This window comes from Chrysoperla carnea, chromosome 2 (genome assembly GCF_905475395.1).
Source record: "Chrysoperla carnea chromosome 2, inChrCarn1.1, whole genome shotgun sequence".
Classification (NCBI taxonomy): domain Eukaryota; kingdom Metazoa; phylum Arthropoda; class Insecta; order Neuroptera; family Chrysopidae; genus Chrysoperla; species Chrysoperla carnea.
Window position 1 is genome coordinate 96,108,422 of NC_058338.1, and position 23,161 is coordinate 96,131,582.

Consider the following 23,161-nt stretch of genomic DNA (forward strand, 5'->3'; position numbering starts at 1 on the left):
TACCTTTTTGAAAGCTAATTTTTTTTTGTATCACTAACCGTTTATGACTTATACGACTATGACGATTTACTTATTGACTATTTGATCGATATATCTTCTAATATTTGTTTAAACAAGAAAATCATAATAACTTCACTTTTAAATCTACAAATTTCCTAAAACATTTACTTTGAACTTTGTTTCCTAAAATTAATATTTATGACGTTATTACCATTTTTGGTCAAAAGTGCACGGTTATGGAAATATAGCCTAAAACGGTTTTTCTTAAAATGAAGGTACTTTCCCCGCCTATTTTTGTAAGAATTTTGTGCATTTACATTCAGTATGTGATACTGAACCTATTTAGATAAAAAAATAACTCCTGTAATTTAGTGCGTTATGTACAAGAGTAACTAGCTTCTATATAACCTGTAGTACAGAATAAAGGTTTAATTTTAGAAAATTTTAATATCAATTGATTGCCATTTCCAAAGAACTTTTTTGAACAATTGATAATCATATTCACCCCCCATTATGGATATAGTTGTTTATCATTGCCATGTGTCTTATTAAAAATGAGGTTATGGATGAATAAACTTTTTTGTTTTTTGTCGCTCCTTTTTACAATTTGACGTTGGGCATCTATTTTTTCAGCTAGGAGGATTCTTAATTTGACGCTCAAAGCCAGCGTCAAGCGTCATCATGAAATTACATCTTAAAACAAGATGCAATTTTTCTAGAAACCACTTTTTGAAATATAAATTCATAGGGGGAATCCCCTAATATTCCTATCCCCATTTCTTTTATTTTGAAATGGTTTTAACGTTCAATCTTGCGAAAATAAGTTAGATTTTTGGTAAGACAATCGTTATAATTAGACTATTTGATTATTTATTATTGAATAATAATAAAAGTTGATTGATTTTGTAGTTTATAAAGTTAGGTTCTATAAGGTGGCAGAGCCGTAGTTGATAATTGTGTGACTAATCCAGAACTTAAACGTGATGTACGCGGTTCAATTTCCAATGATAACCGATACAATTCATCATCATCTAACAATAATGATGTGTCTAACAAGTAATTTGTAACTTTTGTGATTAATTCTATTTTATATGGAGTTTGTTGAAAATGACGAATTTCTCGAATAACATGTGCAATCTGTAATTCGAAACAAATATACAAATAGTCTTCAGTAAAAGATGTTACAAAAATGGGCTACTTAAGGGAAATGAAATAAACTGCTCACTTTTTGCTATAACCTCGTGAAACGTGTTTTTTTAAGTGTCAAATACCATTCGTAAAACATATGACATCGTAAATATAATAAGTAAGATGCGTAAATGTTTCTATTTGTTAATATACAATAATATATAATGTATAGTCAACTTGTATTACGTACATGAGTTTTTCGATTATTTGACAAACATACAGCCATGAAAAACACAATCGTATACAGGTATAACATTTGAGTAATACAAATTGCTTAGTTATTAATTCTACAAGTCAACTTTTCCATGGAAGGTTTTATTTAATTAATGGTGGGTAGAGTTAACGAGAACCATCTTTGTATATAAAAAGTGTCCAGAAAAAATCATAAAATTGGTGGTGCTGCTGTAGAAAAAGGGTAAGTTTTAAATACAAGTAATAAGAGTAATATAAAAATTAAAACAAGTTGTTAGAGAAGGATAGAGTTTACATTAAACAAAATAGTAATAAGAGTAGGATAAACAACTAAACAAGTTATTAGAGAAGGATAGAAAAGTTCAAATCAAACACCTTTTGCTATACAAGCTCCATTCCGGTCAATTTTAGAACTATCATTTTCTTATTATTTTCTGTTTTCAGAAATAAAACAATGATACAAAAAAATTTATAATAAATTAAAATAACACAATCTAATATTTTATTGATTAAATATTTTTATAAACTCAGTGGACTAAAATTTAACTGTCAAATTCAATGATAAACTGTTGTTTAAATTAATAAACATAACCTTAAAATGTCACACTTTTTAACAAAAGACAATGTAATTTTAATTTAAATATTATTTTGATTATTAATAAAATAAAACTTATAGCATATATTATTAATATTTGATATGACTAATTAATTATGATACCAAAATCGTTATATATAATCTAAGGAATTTTTTACAATTCAAATTTGTGCACACAATGCATTTTAGTATTTCCGATTAACGATAGAAACAGAAAATAATAATAGATTAGAGCCCTGACCCATTTTTCTGGTTTAGGATCAAAGATGTTACAGATGTTTTTTCCCCCTTATTTAAGAAATTCAATAGGTACGTGTTTGATTACCGATTGATTTCTGAAAATTTTTTGTTAAAAATCTACTTACCATTCGCATTTTAGAAAAATTAAGCAAACCATCTTCAGTAAAATTTGGTGTTCCTTCTTCAATAAACGACAAATCAGTTAAATACATTCCCAAATATGGAATGCACGGGGGGTCACATCGATGTAAGGCATCACGCAATGAACGAAACCTTCCATCCGATGATACAATCGTTTGTAGCTTTTCAATTGTTTGCTTTGTCTTAAAACAAATCAAACAGGGATGAATAATATTCGGAAAGTCAACTAAAATATCGGGGATTAAATAATTACTTACCGTTCGGGACACTTTCTCCCAAGTTTTTTTTAAACGATACACCGATGTATTTGTGAAAGCTGCACAAATTTGTAGCATACCATTAAAATTATGTAAACAACGTGATATGTCTGCAACAGCTGTCCATTTTTCAATCGCTGCTATTCGTCCGGATAAAGTATTACGTCGAATTATCTCAGATACAACTAATTGTGATACTTCATTAAAACGACGTGTCATAAGAATGATATGTGGGGCTTTTATATGTTTATCCGCTTTCATCCAGGCTTGTCCCAAGAATTCTCTGATCAAATTCAAAGGCGTCATTTATTTATTAAGTAGCATGTAAGCATTAACAGTGACTATTTTGTCTCTAGTTTAGTGGAAGACGTGGCTGATCTAACTGTTAGTTTTTCGATAACTGTTAATTTCCCTCAATTTAGTCATCCGGTAAGTTCACCGAATTTCTTACAGTGTTAATTTACTTTCTTTCTTCGTCAGACTGATCTGGGTACCGCGTCACTCTGGCGTTAAAGGGAATGAATCAGCGGACTCGTTGTCAAGAGTCAGCCGTCTCAAACACCCCTTTCACCTGAGCCTGTCATTCTCTCACAGCAAGATGCTCTGTAATTTACCAAATCAAGTAATGCCTATGACAAGTCCATCTTGCTTATTGAGACTTTGCGAAGAACATGAGACTGGTCAAACTGTGTATAACCACAGCTAGGACTTTCGACTGTGCTCGTCTGAAACTCGCTGGAGCACAGATGAGAAGAGTAGTGAGACTGTTAACAGAACACTGTCGATTAAACTCACGCCTTCATAATATGGCGATCTTTGATGATCTCACTTGTACGAACTGTATGGATTACATGACATGCACCTGCAGAAACCTGGGCGTCAGGTTTGAGTCAAAAACCTTACATCCATCAATCCTGAGAGAAATCCCGGTGGGAAGCTGTGGGCATTCTGCATGGGGTTTGGCACAATTCTATATAGCTTCATTTGCTTAAAGTAGCTCGCCGTCGAGTGGCAAGTTGTTCTCAAGGAGGACACAGAGTATTATAATTATTATTATTACTCTTTTTTTTGTTAATGAGTATGGTCCTAGAACTGCCTAAAACTTCTCTGGTGGAAATATTTTCTGCCAATAGTCTAATTTACTCTTGCAGTGTTCTGAAAAACAATTCTAGAAAAATTAGTATACCAAAAAAAAAATTCTGAAAAACTCTGAAAAGATCTATATAAAACTTATTAAGCAGTTTGAAGACTGCATTATTACAAGTTTTTGGACTCTTCTAGAACACTTTTTCAGAATTAAACGGCGCCTAAACGGATAAACCGATTTTTTGGTTTCATTTGAAAGGTAATTAAACGGAGAATGTTCTTAACTATGTTTCAAGTGCGAGCTTAGGGTTATATACCCCAAAAAACTAAAAAATTGGTGAAGATCTTCAAAATCAATTCAGTTTGGAAAAGGCATGACATATAATTTTAACATATAAATAATTACCATGGAAATGAATGGTCAAATAAACTTGGCTCAATTCATTTCGAAAAAAGAAATGGTAAAGTAATTAGGTAATTCAAAAGAACAAAGTCAACTCAAGTATTTCAATTTTAATTAAAATATTTCCAAAAATTTGTCCCAAAAAATGATAGATCTCTAAGTATCCTTTTCATCTTATCTGATGTCCTTGACCATCACTTTGATATTGATTTAAGAAGAAGTGTTATAAGTTTAAAGTGTTTATCTGTGCGTCTATGTGTTTCCCAGAAGCATCGTAGCCCCTAAACGGTCGAACCGACTTGATTGAGAACATTTTGTAGCTAAGTTTCCAAAAATCGGTTTACAAGAAATAAATCGCATATGTCGCGAATTTTTTAAATTTCAATTGTATTATATTTAAATATTCAATACTTCTTACTTAAGGGATATAAAAATTTGCCAGAATTTTGAGTTTTCCTGACTGTTTTATTCGCTTTGAAGAGAAACAACTATGCTCAAAGTCATTCTCACAAGAGAAATGTTGACATATATTGAATATACAATCACTCTAAATAATTTCCTGGAAATTTTTTTGATCCCCTAGGAGAAGTTTTAAATATAAACCTGCAGTAAGTATTTATTTGAAAATCTATAATGTTTTAAATTTTTCTCTGTTTAATTCTGAATAAATCTCACTCTTACTTTAGCTAAATTTTCATAAAAGCTCTGATTAATTCTGAAAAAGTCTTCTAAGAAGTCCAAAAACTTGTAATAATGCAGTCTTCAAACTGTTTAATAAATTTTATACAGATCTTTACATACTTTTTCAGAGTTTTTCAGAATTTTTTAAACGTACTCATTCTTCTAGAATAGTTTTTCAGAACATTACAAGACTAAATTAGACTATTAGTAGAAAATATTTCAACCAGGGTATGAAAAATGAAGAAGCTAATATCTTTACGAAATTAAGAAGCATAGAAAGTAGCATGCCTCACTAAACCAGAAACAAAATGGGCCTTCTAATTCCTCAATTTACTTACTCGCTAGCAATAGAAATAAATATTTGATGATCTAAATAAGTCATTTGTTCAGCTATTTCTAATGCCGATAACGTTTCAATACTTTCTTTACTACGTGTTAATGGAGGCGCTAAAAGTTTATCTAAATTAACTTTAGAACTTTCTGGCTCTTCTTTAGTAATTAATTTCAATAATTGTGCGGCAGCTTTATGTTCGGCGGGTAAAAGATTTGGACTATATATAATATCATCCAAAAATTCAATGGTTAAATTCTTTAATCGTTGATCCATTTCAAAATCTTGAGCATGTTTAGAGACCCAATGTCTAAAATAAAAGAAATATCTCGTAGTTTTAATTTCATATAGTTGCAATAATTCTTGCAATAAATTCATATATAAATGAATGAATAATAGAGTACTTTCGGAAGTGGAAAATAAATTATGATATTTGATAAAAATTAAAATTTATGTAGAAATACATAATTGTTTAATTATATTAAAATTAAAAATCGTAATTTTTAAACTGTATGTACGGAAGCCTGAATGGCTCACAATCAATTTCTGAGGAAGTGGCGCTACATTAGCTTATTTTTCAAATGTGTACTACCCACAAGTATAAAACCAACTTTTAAAAAGCCACTAGTTCACTTTCAACAAGTGCACTTGTGACTTGTGGTATTATGGATACGAGCCTTTTTGAAGATGTCGGTATTTTGTCATGTGCAGATTTCTAATTATAACGTCATAATAAACATTTAATAATACTTTTAAAGGTTAGAAATTAGAAAAGTGCAGATGCAAAAGAAAAACATCAACAATTAAAGCATTATATTTTTTAAATAATACTACTAATACTAAACAAAATTTTGGATTAACTAAATAAGGCAAATTATAAACATTATCATATTATTATTAAATCCGTACATATAATTATTAATAATTTCAGACAGTTTCGGTAGCGTCTAATCAAAGGATAATCATCACCGACAGACATCTTCAAAAAGGTTCGTTTCCATAATGCCCCAAGTCACAAGTACACTTGTTGAAAGTGGACTAGTGACTTTTTTAAAAGTTGTTTTTATACTTGTGGATAGTACATATTTAAAAAATAAGCTAGTGTCGCGCCACTTTCTCATAAATTGATTTGAACCATTCAGGCTTCCGTAATCATGTGACCTAATACACAAGCGAGCCCTAACGTGATGTCATATAGGCAAAAACTGTCAGTTCAGTGTAAACAGCTGGGTACATATCTGTCAAATTTAACTGTTCTTTAATCAGTGCATTTCATTTGTACCTGTTTACCTACTTCTTAAAATACAATTTATAACCACATGATAAAAAAGAAGGTAAAAACTGATGAAGGCAAAATTATTAATACAGTGACAAGTGTGATAGAATATTTTTTGACAGAATAAAAAAAAAAAAAGAAAAATTACTAATGCCAATGCTTAAAACATGAAAATGATTTTGTTTGCTTTCATTAGTATGCTTTCATTATATTACCTAATGTGCAGTAAAAAAAGCAATGAATTTTTTAAACAAATAGTAAATTTTTTTAATGACATAAATGACAAGAATCAACATAGAAGTGAATTATGGTACGAGTTCCCCTATGGGGAGAATGACTGCTTCGAAATGTTTTGAAGTAATGGCTGTTGATTTTACCAATATTACGTCACCAAAATGGATGACAGCGTTTTTGACAGAATAAAAAAAGTTTAAAATTTAATTTAATTTTATGGCAAGAAAGCGTGTTAATTTTGCCAGAATATAATTTTTTGTGGCTTTTTAATATGAAAATCAACATTTTGAAGTAGGTACTTTTTCAAACATAGTAGAATGAATACCCTATTCATCTAAAGTATATTTTAAAAAAAATTAATAATTCCATTTTTTTATTAATTATTAATAAAAAATAGTTATACTTTTGAATAAAAAAACACCTTGTAATTGGTTGTTACGTCTTGATATCCGTTGAGGCTGGGAGCCAATCGGAATCACGCTAAATTCACATTTTTTTTACTTGTTTCAATGTAAAATTATATAATAAATAGTGAAGACAAGTTGAGAGACAAACCATTTATCATCCTACATGTTATTATATCATTTCTTCGTGCGGTGGCGTTACTAAAGCGATATTTTGACGTCACTTGCATTTAAATTTACAATTTAGAAAAACCATTTTCAATTGTAAAATTACATAAAGAAAAAAAAAAAAAAAAAACATTCGAAAAAAATAAAATTAAAAATCATGCTACTTCTCTGTTAACGTTTTACATTGATGAACTTACCGTAGAACATTTAAAACTCGCATTGTAGCCGCTGTTGACATGACAGATTCTTTTCGACGGTTACGATCACGACAGCTACCTGAAATGATCGATGCATCTCCAACACTTGTTCGAGGACCTTGACCCGAGGCAGAAATTTTACAACTTGTGGTTGGCGTGTGATCGCGTGGATTACTCGAAGCCGATGTTGCAATTGCAAATGCTGTTGCCGCCGTTGAAGTACTACTCCTATTTAAGAAAATATTTAGAAAAGAACTAGAAATTTTCGTGTAACAAGAAAATTACAGAAAACAAGAGGTAACAGTAATCCCCCTGACAACATGTGCCAAGAGTACCCTCTCCCCCCCAAAAGAGAGATGAAACAATCGTAGACGGTTTTCTAAGATTTGTCTAAGATTTAGAACAGTTAATAATAATATGAACGAACGAATATAAAGATCAGTTTAAAATGAGAAAGTATAATAAAAAACAAGAATATTGAATACAAAAATATCGAAACGAACTAAATTCATGAGTTCATGAGAAACAAAATGATTTTTTGACACAAATCATGCGCAAAATATTTGTATAAACTTTTCAGAAAAATTGAATTGAAGTGTTTTTACTACCTGCGTTGGGATTGTCTAAATGAGGTAATGACAACACCCGCTTTACTAGAATTTTGTGGTGATTCATGTTGAAAGCTGGTCCGAGTTGATACAGTTCCGTCCTCTTGAACTGACCGGCGTCCACCATAATACTAGTTATTGAACAAATAGAAACAGAAAACAAAACGAAACGATTTGTTAATTAGAATCCGCTAGAATTTACACATTGGATTTATTTTTGTGTGCTAAACTCAAAACCATGTTTTAATAAAAAGATCCTGGTGTACAAAGTGTCCAAAAAGTTTCTCATGATTGTCTAGAATACCTCTTCTTGTGAACGGCGACATAATCTAGGGAGTCTATGAATGATCTAATGATAAAGCCCTAAAGCATACTATCGAGAAGCAAAACATTTGGTGGCGCAGATTTTTTACGATGCAGAACATAATATAAAAAAATCGATAAAAGTAGAAAAAACCGTTTAAAAAAAATTTTGAGAATAAAAAAGCTTATCAAATGACACAAACTGGGTTCGGGGAATAACCAACGAAATTCTCTACAATCTTCTAATTTAATTTTTTTTCCAGATTGTTGTTTTTATTTTTCTTTATACGCAAAAAATCGTTTTTAACCCTCGAACCAAAAAAGGGGTGTTATTAGTTTGACCGCTATGTGTGTGTGTCTGTTTGTCTGTCTGTCTCTCTCTGTCTGTGGCATCGCAGCGCCTAAAAGAATTAATCGACTTTTATTTTTCTGTTTCGTTTGAAAGATGATTTAATGGAGAGTATTCTTAGCTATGTTTCAAGTGCGAGTTTAGAGATCTGCACCTGGAACAGCTACAGAACCCTAGTTTGAAGAAGGCTCTAAGTAAAAGGTAATTTAATGAAGAGTGTTCTTAGATATATTTTAAGAGCCAGTTAGGATTCCGTATCCGTATTTATTTTAAAATTTGTAAATTTCATTTGTTTAACTGTTTTTCCGTTTTTTTAAGGTAATGTTCTGCACCAGCTGGAAAGATGCAAAAAACACTATCTTTCTTAGAATTTTTTCTTCTACTCGACCAAATTGCTTCTCGGTAGCATGAATTATGTTTTGTTTCGTACATTCCCTGAAGTAACACTCTAAATCTGTTTTTCGAGTGCCATAGCTAGAAAATATTTGGATATTCTGAACAATCATGAGTTGATCCAACCACTCCTTGAGGGATGGCGTTTTTTTTGAGGCGTACATAATTTTTATCTAACTAAGTAGTGACTTTACCTGGGAAGTTTTAAAATTTGGTGACTTATAAATCTTTTTCGGGAATTTATAATTTTTCATCACATACGGGCATGAAATTGTTTAGCTTTTCAAATAAGTTTTTGGCAGTTTGATCAAATTATCAGTCAAGTTTGGTTAAATTAATTTAGTGCCCTGGTGGAAAAAACATTTGAAGAAATAAGTATTAGCAACTCTGAATAACTCTGAATTTCTCAATGTTTTTGGGCTGTCTGTCTAGTTCATAGTTATCCAGACTAATTAAGTCTGAATTAGATAGTCCCAAAAAGTTGAGAAATTCAGAGTTCCTCAGACTTTTTCGGAGTTTCTAAGCTATTAAGGTTTATTCTTTCTTCAAATATTTTTTCCACCAGGGTGATTATTTTTATGAATTTCACATTTAGTCAAATGAAATAGACCTTTTTCACATTTTTTTTCCTTTTTATTAAATGAAAGTAAATGTCTTGGGCTAATTTTTTTCTTCGATTTTTTTAAAGCCATATGACCGAGAAAACAGACAATGAAAATCATTAAAATTCAAATTGGCGAAAACGATCCGGAAACACACGATGTTACACGAAGGTTGGTTTGACGTCATTTAAAGTTGATAATAATGATATATTAATGCAACTGTTGACACTGTTTTATTGTCATTGCTTGTGGGATTGACATCACAGATCACGTGTGCGGCGGAGACAAAAGAAAACGTTTTAAAATATTTCAAATATTGTGACTTTTTAAACATTTTTTTTCAAAGTGTTTTTATTGTTAAAAATGCGTAATTTTTGAGTTACAGGCTCTACTCGACCTATATTTTCATAAAAAATTATCAAAAAGCATTTCTGTTTTTCATGAAAAAGGTCTATTGCTTTTTAAAAGTATTTGTACTATAATTTCCAAGTTTAATTTTAGACATGTTTTTAATACCAAACCAAAAATAGATCCCATTTTTATTCAGTGCATTTCGATATTTTTAGGACAATTTCATCTAATTTCAAAAATAAGGAATATATCTGCTTTTTTATTTTGTTTTTTTTTTTTAAAAAAAGGGATTAGACTATTTCAAAAACTTTATTACTAGATAAGAAGATAAGAAAATAATTTTTACCGAAATGGAAGCTGATCTGGTTGAACTGCAAGATGTTCGATGCGAGGCGTCATGACCAGCTCCATCATTTGAACTATCATCATACAGATCTGTAAAACAGAGGATGTTGTATACTATTAAAAAATTTTGTCGATTTGATTTCCTTAAAAGTTAACACTTCGAATTATTTGTTAAGAAAATTAATTTTTTAGGAAATTTTTTGTCAATCATCAAAACACTGTGGGATTACAATCCTCAGAGGCGAATTATCCATAAGGCAAGGATAATATATCTATAGATATGTTCTTAGAGGCGCGAAGTTACTAAACTTTTTAAACAAAGAGTTGGTTAATACATAAGTACTAGTTCAAATTAATATATGGCCGCTAGAGGGATTGCCTCTGGCAGTCCATACAGGGTGGATCATTTTAATCTATAATGGCTATAATAGTTCGATTTGTAGATAACCAATCAAAAAAAACTTTAACAAAAGTTGCAGATTATGATGGGGGACATCATGCTCTGATATCAGATTGGGCCTATTTCTCCGCGTTGATTTAATAGTCAATTTAGATTCGAAAAGGAAATAGATAGAATAACACTTTAAATTAGGAAGTTGATCCTCATAAAAACTAACATTTTTTCATTGTTTCGAAAATCGTTAGCTTTCGGAGGAAATGTGACTTAGAAAATATGTCATTATTGCATTTAATCGAAAGGAAATACGCTAGCTACAGAAAATGCTTTAGACAAAAGTTGGCAAGGGCAATAGAGGACATTTCACCACTGTCCACGACTTTGACCTGAAATTCTAGTTTCAAGGATATTTGACTTTGATCTTTAAATGATCTTGAAAATTTACCTGGGCCAAAAAGTTAATGACCTCTGCCAGGAAAACTGTCTTTTTTTCGGAAAGTCCAGCCAAAATTAACTTCACTTTTTTTTTCCACCAAAAATATTGCTTTCTTAAAAACAAATAATTTTAGTTTGAAACTAAACTGGTTTCCCAAAATTTCAGTTCAAATATTGATATATAATTCGATACTTGGCAGAGTGTGTAACCAATTAACTCAATTTTTGGGCTTAACCATGGCCGCATTAACCATATTGAGCGCCGGGATACGAGAATCAACCGGCGCCGTTTTTTAGCCTTCGTAAATGAAATGAGGCGATCAGTTAGCGCCCGGGTACAACGCACACTTTTTCACCCCCGCGTAAAACAAGTCTTGGGCTTAATAATGATTGCTTCAAAAATTTTTCGAAGTGTTAACTTTACGATTGTATATTTTTACTAATTTACTTACTACGAATTAAAAAAAAACTGTTGTTTAGTAATCGAAACTTTGTGCTCTCGAATTCAAATTTCTACTAAATATAAAAGCACTACCAAATAATTTTCAAATTCATATTTTAGCAAAGAATTAAAGCTAGTATTATAAAAAAAAAGTTTCTCAAATTCTGTAGAAAAAAAATTGATAAAATTGCTACCTTTATTGATGTCAGAAACTCTTCGTTTACTATTTGTACTTCGCGATTTATACGGCCGATTTTCTTTTTGTGAATGTCTTTCAGATGTTCCCGTCGCCGATGTTGTCACAGCGACTGGACTCGTCGGTGTTTCATATAAGAATTTTATTTCTGAATGACTAATCGTTGCCGATGGTGGAGGTTCTGGTGTATCTTGTTTCTCTTCCGGTTTATCAGTGATTTTTTCTGTACCATCATTTGGTGAACCCGAACTAGCCGATCCAACCAATGTAACGGAACTTAAGTTACTTGGTGAACATGGAGCACTCACAATTGTTGCATCCGTTAGTGTTTCATTGCTACTGGACGCTGTGATCACTTGTTTTGGGATATTTAAGTGTGAATTTTGTGATTCTTGTATTGTTATTGATATGTTTGACTTTGTATCAGCGGATGAAGATGCAGATATTTGAATGTTTTCAATTGTTTTGAGTGGTGGTGATTTTGTCACCGTTAAATTTGGATTTTCTTTACTTTCTTCATCACCTAATTATTATAAAAATTCGTAATGCGAGCGCATAAAATGCCAGCAACATGCACGTGAAATGAATATTTAAAAAAAATAAATCAATAAATCAAAATACAGTAAGCTTTTACTCAAACTATTTACATTTGGAAACTTTCACGAAGTATAAAGTTCAAAATTTTGAATTTTTTCAAAATAAAAAATATTTATATATATTTTTTTTATCAGTTTTAAGCAAAAAAGTACTCTTGTGATTTTTTCTCTAGACGTTTAGTTTTCGAAATAAAAGTTCTTGAAAAATTAAAAATGTAATATTCGATTTTAAGAAAAATATTCTGCTTTTTAATATATTCATACAAACTTTCAACCCTCATTTTAATCCTTTATGGAATGAATTTCTAAAAATCCTTTCTTAGTTCACACTTACGTCATTTAAGGAACGTTTTTTCAAAATTTCATGCTTCTAGACCCAGCGGTTTCTGCCGTGCTTTGATCAATCAATCAATGACTCAGTCAGTCAATCAGTCAGCCAGCTTCTTCAAGTCAGTCAGTTTTTTCTAGTCCAGTGAGTCAGTATCTTTACATTTGGCAACTTTTTTCTTGTAGATAATGTTTTTTTAACTTCAAGTGTCAGTTAAATCAAATCAAATGTTGATCACTTGCTTCAATTGAGCTAAAGCTTAATAATATGACTTTAAATATGCAAAAAATTTCGAGTTAATGAGTTTTCGACTTAACAATTAGTTCGAGATACAGAGGAATTAAACTAAAATTTCGATCTAGATAGGTGTGACTTAGAAAGGCGTCACTATATTTTAATAACTACGGCTTACGAAGTCTGCTTTTTAAAATATTCGATTTAGTTTAAATATGCACTATCAATATACCTCGCAGAGAAATAACATTTTATTCGAGTTACAAAGTCTAAATAATTCGAGATACTGTGTATTGACCAAATTTCATACGCTTAGTGCACACTAACGTCATTTAAGGAACATTTGTGCAATATGTCATGCTTCTAGAGACAGCGGTTTCAGCTGTGCTTTGACCGATCAATCATTAAATCAGTCAGTTAATTTCTTCTTTTATATGCTTAAAATAGATATATATGAAATATATTAGAGTATATTAAATTTAGTCCCAAGTTTATAACGTTTAGAAATATTGATGCTGCGTAAAAAAATTTGGTATAGGTACTCATAAAATCACTTAATTAGTTCATTCACGTTTGCCTGCGTCTGTTCGCCTGTCCGTGAGCACAATAAAAAAAAGAAATGCCGAGCTGTCATTTTTATAGCGCGCTTAGGACGTAAACAGTTACTTTGAGTTCGTAAACGAGCAATTTAGGTTAATTGGGTCAAACTAATGGAAAAATATTTGTACGAATAATAAGAAAGAGTCTTAATAAGTCTTAGAAACTCTGAATTTCTCAACGTTTTCGAATTGATGATTTCAGAGTTATCCAGTTCTTCAGACTTAACAGAAAATTTTTCAGGAACTATTTCCACTTAACAGATAGAACAAAAAATTTAAATAAAAAAAAGTCTCTTCTCTAAAACTAAACAGCATTTGTTTGAAAGATTTGTCCGTAAATATCTATGTTTTTTTGCAAGAGTCCAAATTAGGTTAATAAACTTAAGTTTTCGTTTTCTTAAAATTTATGAAAGATAAAGATTTGAAAATTTGTAGATAATTTCAAATAGTAAGTCTATTGATTCTAATTCCATACTAAACTCATTCGATAACATTAAAGGGGTCAATTTTTAAGAAAAAATTATTTTATTTAAAAATTCCTTTGCAAAACATATGTGAATTCCAAAAAACAAAAAGTTTTTATCGATTAAAAAGGTAAAATTATTTTTTCGAAATTTTTTTCCGCAACCCGTACAGTTTAGGCAAAAACGAACTGAAAAGTTTTCCCAAAATTATTTTTTTTTATGTCTTCAGCGGAATCTCTTCGAAAAAAATTTCCAATAAAAGTTGTTTGTTTTCTATAAAGACCATTTTTTTCAAATTAAATGAAGAAATGCACAAAAAGCTATGGATATGTAGTTTCTTATTGCCATAAATCGATATGGCATTGGAAAAATTTCCCAAATGTAAGTAATTTTGTTTGTTTGAAAAACTATCGAAGCGAAACTAAAAAAAAAATTGTACTTCAAATAACTAAATAATGATATGTGTTATTTAAAGTAAAAAATGGAAGAATAATTTCTTAATGGAAAATTTACATTTTTTAAAATTAGATTTCCAATTACGATGTCCTTGCGAATCATAACTGTGACTACGATGCCCTTGCGAATCGTAACTATGACTACGATCGCGATCACTCATTTCTGATCCATAGCCAGACACTGAGCTTGCTCCACTTATACGCCTACAGAAATAAAACTTCATGAATATTTATTATTTTTATTACATAGGTAATTTTCATTGTCAAATAAAATTCTTAATTAATAGGGGAAAGTGTTAGAAAATTTGATCCCTCGTTGTTTTAAGTGAAACATTAAAGTCTGGCCGTCACGTAACTAGTCAATTAGTCAACTAGGCAATTTGTATGACGTAAATATAATAAAATTCTATACAAATATCGTAAACTAGGCAATTTGATTAACTTAAATGTAATAAAATGCTATACAAATATCGTAAAAGCATCAAAAACCGGTAAAAGTTTTCTTTAGCATAAACAGAATCTGTGATAAATTCTCTTCAAGTTAAAAATTTTTTTGAAGCTCCCTCACCGATTAATTTTTGTACAATTAATATTTTTGTGAGTTCTTCCATAAGGTATTGTGTTAAAAATCTCAATTTTGAAATGAAATAATTCATAATTTTGCCCCACAAGTGGCCCCAAAACTTTGTTTATTGTGATTAAGGGACTTTGAACTATCATCTACCGCAAGAAAAAATGAACATTTACTGTACTTGCTCAAATTAATCGTTGAAGAAAGCAATGTAAAAGCCTTTTGGTGTTTCGAAGCAAAAATGTTAACTATATTGCTTTTTATCTATGTTAAGACAAATTACAACGTAAAATTTCTTTTTTTTGTTAGTTTTCGTCGGCTGGTTGTTTTACTCTTGGCTTCTGTTGACTAAGCGTATAATGAATTTTATAGTCAGTCTTTATGACGATATTCAAATATGTCGTTACAGGTAAAATGATCCCCTTTATATTGGTTAAAATGATCCCTATTTTGTGTGTAAAATTATAATAGATAAAATGATCCTCCATCATGTAGCGGGTCTTAAATATATTGATTTAGATGAGTTTACCAGTGATTTTTATGTTTATACTAATGGTTGATTCAATGTAAAATAACAATTAATATTTTATGTGAAATGTTTGGTAAAAAACGCAATAGAATCTTTCTACCCACCTATTCTTACAAGATCGGTAAAATGAACCTTTTTGAGAAATATTGAATAGTTTAAAAAATTTGAACAAATCAAAACAAATTGGCATGCCAATATTACAACACTTGAATAAAGGAACCAAAAAAATTTCGACGTTATACAAATCTTGAATAGCTTGGCTATAAATTACATTTTTTCTTAGAGGGATAATTTTCGGACACTTTCCCTTAATGACGAAGTCAGTGTAAAATCGTAACTAAAAAAAGCTAATTAAAATGAAGGCTTACCTTTTTTCATCGTATAATTGTAAAGTATTTTCATTTTTTTGATTGAGATCCAATGAAATTATGGATCCACGAGCTGTTTGCTCAGTGTCAATATTATAAAATACTTTTTTCAATGCTTCTAAAACACTGACTCCATCCGTAAATACACGATATGTTAATAGAAAAGTATTTAAAAAATCAATTGACAAAAATCGTAAATCTGGAAATCAAAATGAAGTAATATCAGGTACAGCAGTTAAAAACAATTCGTAAAATTTAAATTGATTTAAGAATGTACGAGCGCCAGGTCAATTTTGGATAAACGGCTTGATTTTTTTTTTATATGAAGTTGGGCTAAATCCATTTAGAAAATTTTAGAGGAGGCTGCCAGATTATTTAAATAAATAAATGATTTCAAACGTAGACATATTTAGCATTGGTTTTACTTTTTGTGGGAAAATGGTTGATGGATGATATTTTTTCATGGATTTCTTCAAAACTATTCAGTGGAAATTAAATAAACAAAATTTTAATTAAAGTTAAAACGTTAATTAAAATTATTGAAAAAAAAATCTGTTGTGCTCGATTGATTAAGGATGTAAAAATTATAATGGGGTTTAACCTCCGTTTTTCTGACATACGCATAATCACAGCGGCCACCCACATCATTATTTGTCAATCTTTATTTATTAAATTACATTATAATTACATATATGATGTGGGTGGAATCGGTTACTTCGTTTTTATCCAAGCGACGACAATGTGATCAATTCCACAGCCTCCATTAATTATAATTGTTCGCATTGCCGCTGCCTGAACTCGAACCCGCTTAAGTAGTCAAACGGTCAAAGACTAACGCCTTAGACCGCTCGGCCATTTCGGATTAAGGATGTATGAGCACGGTAGTGGAGAAACGAATTAAAAATTTTTTTTTTTTTAATTTTGATGGTGAATTATGTTATAGCTTGACAATATAAGTCGAAAAGTAAGAATACAATTTTTCGAAATTTGTAGTAATTTCGATGTTTGGAAAACCAAGGCAGATATCGAAAAATTTTATTCTCATCTTTCGTCTATATTCATGACGTTATAACAAAATTCATCATCAAAGTTGAAAATAAGGTACCAATAATTTCAATCACAAGTCTAAACTATGATCTTTTACGTAGTGAATTATGATCTTTTTAAAAAGTAGTTAACTGACTCTTTTTAAAAAGTAGTACTTTTTTTTTATTTTTGTTATTTTATTTAAGGTCGCTTTTAACGTATAAGTCATTAGCGACCGCAGAGAGAAAGACTCTCGATACTGTTATACTAATATTTTAAATAAAAGTATTAGTTATATAAAAGCAATATTATTACATAAATGATCAAACCATTGTGTGAAACTCATAAAAAATGAGAATCAAAATTAATCGATACTGCTTTCAAAATTATTAGTAATATAAAAAAAATTATAATTTAAATAATTATATAATTTATAGATATAGGCAATATTTATTACATAAATGATGAAGCCATTGAGTGAACTAAAAAAAACTGTTTTGCGCAGAACGAATCTAATCTAATCTAATCTAATAATCTAATAAATAAATATATATATATATATATATATATATATAAAATTCTAATGTTGGTACGTGAAGACAGGGTTTTCTCTAAGACCACCAACTCCAATCAACTTACGTTGGGGTAATTACCCCTTAGTCTCCTGGTGAAAGTAAGAGAGTTTGGTTGCGGTGGGTGGAAGTAGGTGGTTGTGGGTGCCAAAAATTTGAAAAAATATATATCTGTCCTTTTCTTACTGATGTGAACTTTCAGAACAAATTTCTGGAATGATCTAGAAAGTTCCAAAATGTGTGTAGCGGTTAAAATCGATTCGAAATTTTCTAGAAAATTCTAGCAAGTTCTAGAAATGATCTAGAAAGTTTGTATAAATCGACAACTATAATCATGATCAACTTTTGACCGCCGAGAGCTGTTAGCGCCATCTCTCGACGACCAGTAGAACTATCAAGCCAGAATCGGACACACACTTTCTAGGCCTTCTTCCGAAATTTAAATCTTTTAATTTCAACCAAGTTTAGTGTTTTTCAAGGTATTTATTGTTAAAAGTAAGTTATTTATATTAAAATATTATGTCTGCATATAAATTTTATTAAATTAAACGATTTTCTAACATGAAAAAGGACAATAGAAGCTAATATAATAGAATAAAACCCTTCTCTTGAACATTCTTTTAACCAGAAGCCTCTAGAACAACCTCAGGGTATAAAAGGTGGCTCTTTCGGCGACTTGAGTTAGTCTTTCTTGAGAAACCACAGAGTTCGGATCTTAAAGGAAACCAAAGCGAGAATAAAGGGAAAGCATATATTAATCAAATTAAATTTTTGAAAATGTTTCTAATTTTGAAAGTACACCTAAATATTTTAGAGTGTTCTGCTACTAGAAATTTCGAAATTCGACGATATATAAACAAAAATCCAGTGTCTTTCCGTCAGTCTGATCGTGTTTACAGCCGAGAGAAGATTAATTGAAATTAAGAGAGAACAGTAATGAAACAAATGCAAGTGATTTTGACAAGTGAAAAAGAACGAACTAATTGAATATTGTAGAGTGTTCTGGTACTAGAAATTTCGATAACCAAAATCGTAATTGTAATATCTAAGATAGAAATCTATAATATTTACGTTAAAAATGGACCGTTAAATATAATTGATACCATTAACATGCGATGTATTTTAACCCGAGCAACGTCGGGTTTGGCTGGTAGTTTTAATATAAAATGGGAACTAAAATTAAAGATTGACCTTTTTCACATTTTTTTTTTTAAATGAAAGTAAATGTCTTGGGCTAATTTTTTCCTCCGATTTTTTTGAAGCCATATGACCGAGAAAACAGACAATGAAAATCATTAAAATTAAAATTGGCGAAAACGATCCGGAAACAAACGATGTTACACGAAGATTGGTTTGACGTCATTTAAAGTTGACAATAATGATATATTAATAGAACTGTTGACACTGTTTTATTGTCATTGCTTGTGGGATTGACATCACAGATCACGTGTGCGGTGGAGTAAAAATAATCGTTTTAAAATATTTCAAAAATTGTGACTTTTTAACAATTTTTTTCGTAGTGTTTTTATTGTTAAAAATGCGTAATTTTTGAGTTACAGGCTCTACTCGACTTATATTTTCATAAAAAATTATCAAAAAGCATTTCTGTTTTTCATGAAAAAGGTCTATTGCACATTACAACTTACCAGTAAGTCTTTGTAATAAACGTTCTGGTGTAGCATAACGTATTTGTGGCACTTTACATGAATTCAATGTACGACTAAATCTAATATCAACATCATCTTTAAATAGTTTTGGATCATTTTTTATTGATTGTGGCATTGTTACAGAGCTTGTATCTGATAATGTTGAATGTAACAAATCATTAAAATGTGCATTATCCATACATTGACTAATATCTGATACCCATGCAGTCTTTTCTTGGATTGATGGTGCAATTAAATGTACTGTTACCTACAAATCAATCAATCGAAATTTTTTTGGAAATCGTTTTATACAGAGTGGATCATTTTAATCTATAATGGTTAATACCTCGTTTTGTAAAACCAATCAAAAAATAACTTAAACAAAAGTTATAGATTTTGATGGGGGACATCATGTTCTGATATCTGATTGGACCTAGTTCTCCAGATTTCTTTAATAGCCAATTTAGACTCTAAACGGTAAGAGATAGAAGAACATTTTAAATTAGAAAGTTAATCCTCATAAAAAACTAACAATTTTGGTTCAAAACATTTTTTTTTTTTGAAAAATGCTTGCTTTCGGAGAAAAGGCGACTTAAAAATATATCATTATTGCATTTAAGGATGTTACGAACACCAAGGCAATTTTGAATAAAAAGCTTGGCTTTTTTTATATGAAGTTGGACTAAGTTTAAATCAATTCTGAAAATTTGGGGTGAGGGGGTTGGTTTTGTCCGATTATTTTAATAAATAAATGACTCTAAAAAAGCTAAAAGTTCGATCGATAATTGTAGGTCAAAGTCATGGACACAGGCGAATGTCCTTCTATTGCAACTTTTGGCTAAAGCATTTTTCCGTAGTTAACGTGTTTTCTACCGATTAAATGCAATAATGACATATATTTAGGTCACATTTTCTCCGAAACCTGACGAATCTCGAAAAAATAGTTTCGATAAAAAATGTTACGTTTTTTTATGAGGATCAACTTTCTAATTTAAAGTGTCATTCAATGTCTTACCGTTTAGAATCTAAATTGGAAATTAAAGAAACCCTAAGAATTAGGTCCAATCTGATATCAGAACATGATGTCCCCCATCAAATTCTACAACTTTTGTTAAAGATTATTATACTAATGCGTTGAGTTTACATCTAGGCATAGACGTCTACCACGAGTATGACAGAGTATTGCAGATGTTATATGAAATTGCAAAAGTATGTCTTACAACTCCAAGCGTCTTACAACTACTCAACGCGAATCGAAGCTTCAACACATGTCTAACACATCTCTTTCTTAAATACATTGCTTAACGCTTCTATTTTGTCATACTCGTAGTAGGCGCCTGGATGTAAACTGAATACTAGGTAGATTAAAATGACTCACCCTGTATACTCTTCAAAAGTATTAATGGAAAATTTTAAAAGCACAAAAATTTTACCCAAACTTTAAACAGCTGTATCTATGCGAAAAATTCTCGAAATTAGAACCTCAATAGCATATTTAAAAAGTTGTACTTTCTAGTTTTGGAATCTATGATTTAAAAAATTTCACTTCTGCCGCTTTGTGCTTAAGCAGTCCCATCTAGTTTGGTGAAGTTATAGGTACAGCAATGTCATACCTATTTCAATTTTTAGTATATACTACAAATAAGAATAAATATTTTCATATGTTCAGAAAAAAAGAGTGATTTTGGAAAAATCAACGATTTTTCACCTTTTTTTTTAAAATTTACTCGAAAACTATGCATTTTAGAGAAAAAATAGGACAGCTTAACGTAACCGGCCGTAAAATTTCTGACCGATTTTTATTTATCGATTTTTCTTACCTTTGATAATTTTTGAAAAATCTACATCAATGTACAATTAATTTATCATGTTTTGGCGGTTTTTTGAATTTTACTTAAAACCTGTGCATTTTTGAGAAAAAATTCTGTGAATAAAAGTTGTTAAATTTAAAATTTCCAATCGATCTGTATATTGTTCCCAATCTTTCGCATTATCGGAAAAATTGATATTAAAATTAAATTTTGCTCAATTTTTTAGAATTTATTCAAAAATTATGTATTTCAGGAAATAAATACTTCCGTCCAAAGTTGGAAAGGTGAGAAATCTTATCCCTAAATTTTATTATGTGCGTACAAAAATTTTCAAAATTGTTTTAAACAAAATCTGCTAAGGCCTTTGGAACACTTTATTTTATCTTTATTTTTCTTGAAAATGAGCTATAAACGGTTCCTGTACGAGATTTTTGAACCAAGATATTCGCTTTCCAAGCAAATTTGACACTTTTACACTTAAAATCCTATATTTTCTGAAATAATTAGGGAGTTGAAATTTGCCGCCTATTATTTGAAAACTGAAACTGCCTTTTTTTAACCAGTCAACAGTCGCGTTATTAGTATTTTGCTCACGCTCGATTTAAAACATAAATTATTTTTATTTTTCAAATGGTTTATGTGGTTAAAACTATTTCTATCTTCATATAATTTTATCTATTTCCGAATTATCAATTCATCAAATTTTTTCAACCTATCAGCAGTTTTAATTTTTTTTTTCAAACCCTTTAGAAATTGTGAGAATTTCTCTCATAACGAGACACAAGATGTAAGCAAAAACTTAATTGTGTATAATTTTAGTGATAATATTAATACTAACTAATTATAATAATAAGTTTCATAAATGCAGATGACGTTGTTGTAGGTAACTTTTTTATTATTTATTTATTTTATAATTTTTATTGAAAGCATTCTTACAGGGACATAACTTATAAGTATTTTCTAAATAAAATGTTAATTTTTAGTATGCAAAGACTTAGTTTAATAAATATTTACAGTATAATTATTGAATATGATTATTAATTTAACGCGCGAAATAATTGACGCAAGAAATTCTCTCATCGCAGCAATAAAAATTATCGACGGGTTGACAGAAGTGCTGACGGATTAAATCCTTTCATATGTTTTTGTAAAAAACTGTTATCATATTCCGGCTTTTGATTTTTAAATCATGTCAAAATATAGCCTTTTTCCTTCTTTTAAGCGGTTTTTTATTTGAGTTTTTTATTTTTATTTTTTTTTTTAAATTGAGCAATGGATTTCAAAACTAGAAATGAGCTCTCGAGATTTCAAATTCGATGATTTTTCGCAAGAGATACAGCTGGTTAAAATTTTGGTAAAATTTTAAGATTTAAAAATTTTCCTTTAATACTTTTGATGAGTATATATAAGAAAAGTTTTTTTTGTCATGTATACCACTAAAATTGTTACGCAAAGAAAATATCCATGGTGACCACAGGAATCAAATTACCTAATGGGTCGCGATTTTTATTTAACCATTTTCCCTTAATAGAATTTCAGGAATTTACGACATCTAGTAAATGAATACTAAATGGCCGTTTTTTGTTTTTGGCCGTACTCGTGTTTTATGTCTTCGAGAAAAATTGAATTTTCTGAAATTAAAATTAATTGGCTTAAAAATATTTTGATTAATTTTTGCCATGAATTTTTTGGGTAACATTTTTGATGCCATAATTTTTATGCTCAACATTAAAAATTGATTTGTATACTTGTCCAGTTTGCGATCCAATTTTCATATCTACAATAATTTTGAAGTCTTTATTGTGAGCATGTGAACTCACGGTTGACAATTCACTGTGCCCAGATGATTGACTTGATAACGAGCATACCGACGATTCTGAAACAATCCAAAAATTTCATAAGTTTATTTTCATACCTCCACATTTAAGACCATGAGAATTTTTACCATCATCGTCAGCATTTCCGGCATTCTCATTTGGATCTTCAATTAATGTTGCATCAGCTAATGGAATTTTCCCAATATCTGGTACAAGATGTAATCGACCGCCAGATGTTCTAAAAAGAACCATATTCAAATTTGACTCAAAACTGGACCAATTAGTGATAAATAAAAGATCCAATGATAAAGGCCTGAAGTATTCTATCGAG

The 23,161-nt window shown here is 30.1% G+C and overlaps 1 protein-coding gene across 1 annotated transcript in view; it reads right to left on the reverse strand.

The window, feature by feature from the left end:
- Positions 1-423: 423 nt before the first annotated feature.
- Positions 424-23,161, reverse strand: part of LOC123291746 (ras-specific guanine nucleotide-releasing factor 1-like) — a 48,487-nt gene continuing 25,749 nt past the window's right edge. The window contains exons 11-23 of the mRNA XM_044872147.1: positions 22,959-23,068; positions 22,741-22,889; positions 19,203-19,470; positions 15,959-16,157; positions 14,549-14,694; positions 11,813-12,337; positions 10,346-10,434; positions 8,002-8,132; positions 7,394-7,621; positions 5,122-5,424; positions 2,614-2,896; positions 2,341-2,538; positions 424-1,137 (exon numbers count right to left, since the gene is read on the reverse strand). Of these exons, the coding sequence (XP_044728082.1) occupies positions 919-1,137; positions 2,341-2,538; positions 2,614-2,896; positions 5,122-5,424; positions 7,394-7,621; positions 8,002-8,132; positions 10,346-10,434; positions 11,813-12,337; positions 14,549-14,694; positions 15,959-16,157; positions 19,203-19,470; positions 22,741-22,889; positions 22,959-23,068 (2,848 nt within the window). The 3' untranslated portion in view covers positions 424-918. The remainder of the gene's footprint in view (positions 1,138-2,340; positions 2,539-2,613; positions 2,897-5,121; positions 5,425-7,393; positions 7,622-8,001; positions 8,133-10,345; positions 10,435-11,812; positions 12,338-14,548; positions 14,695-15,958; positions 16,158-19,202; positions 19,471-22,740; positions 22,890-22,958; positions 23,069-23,161) is intronic.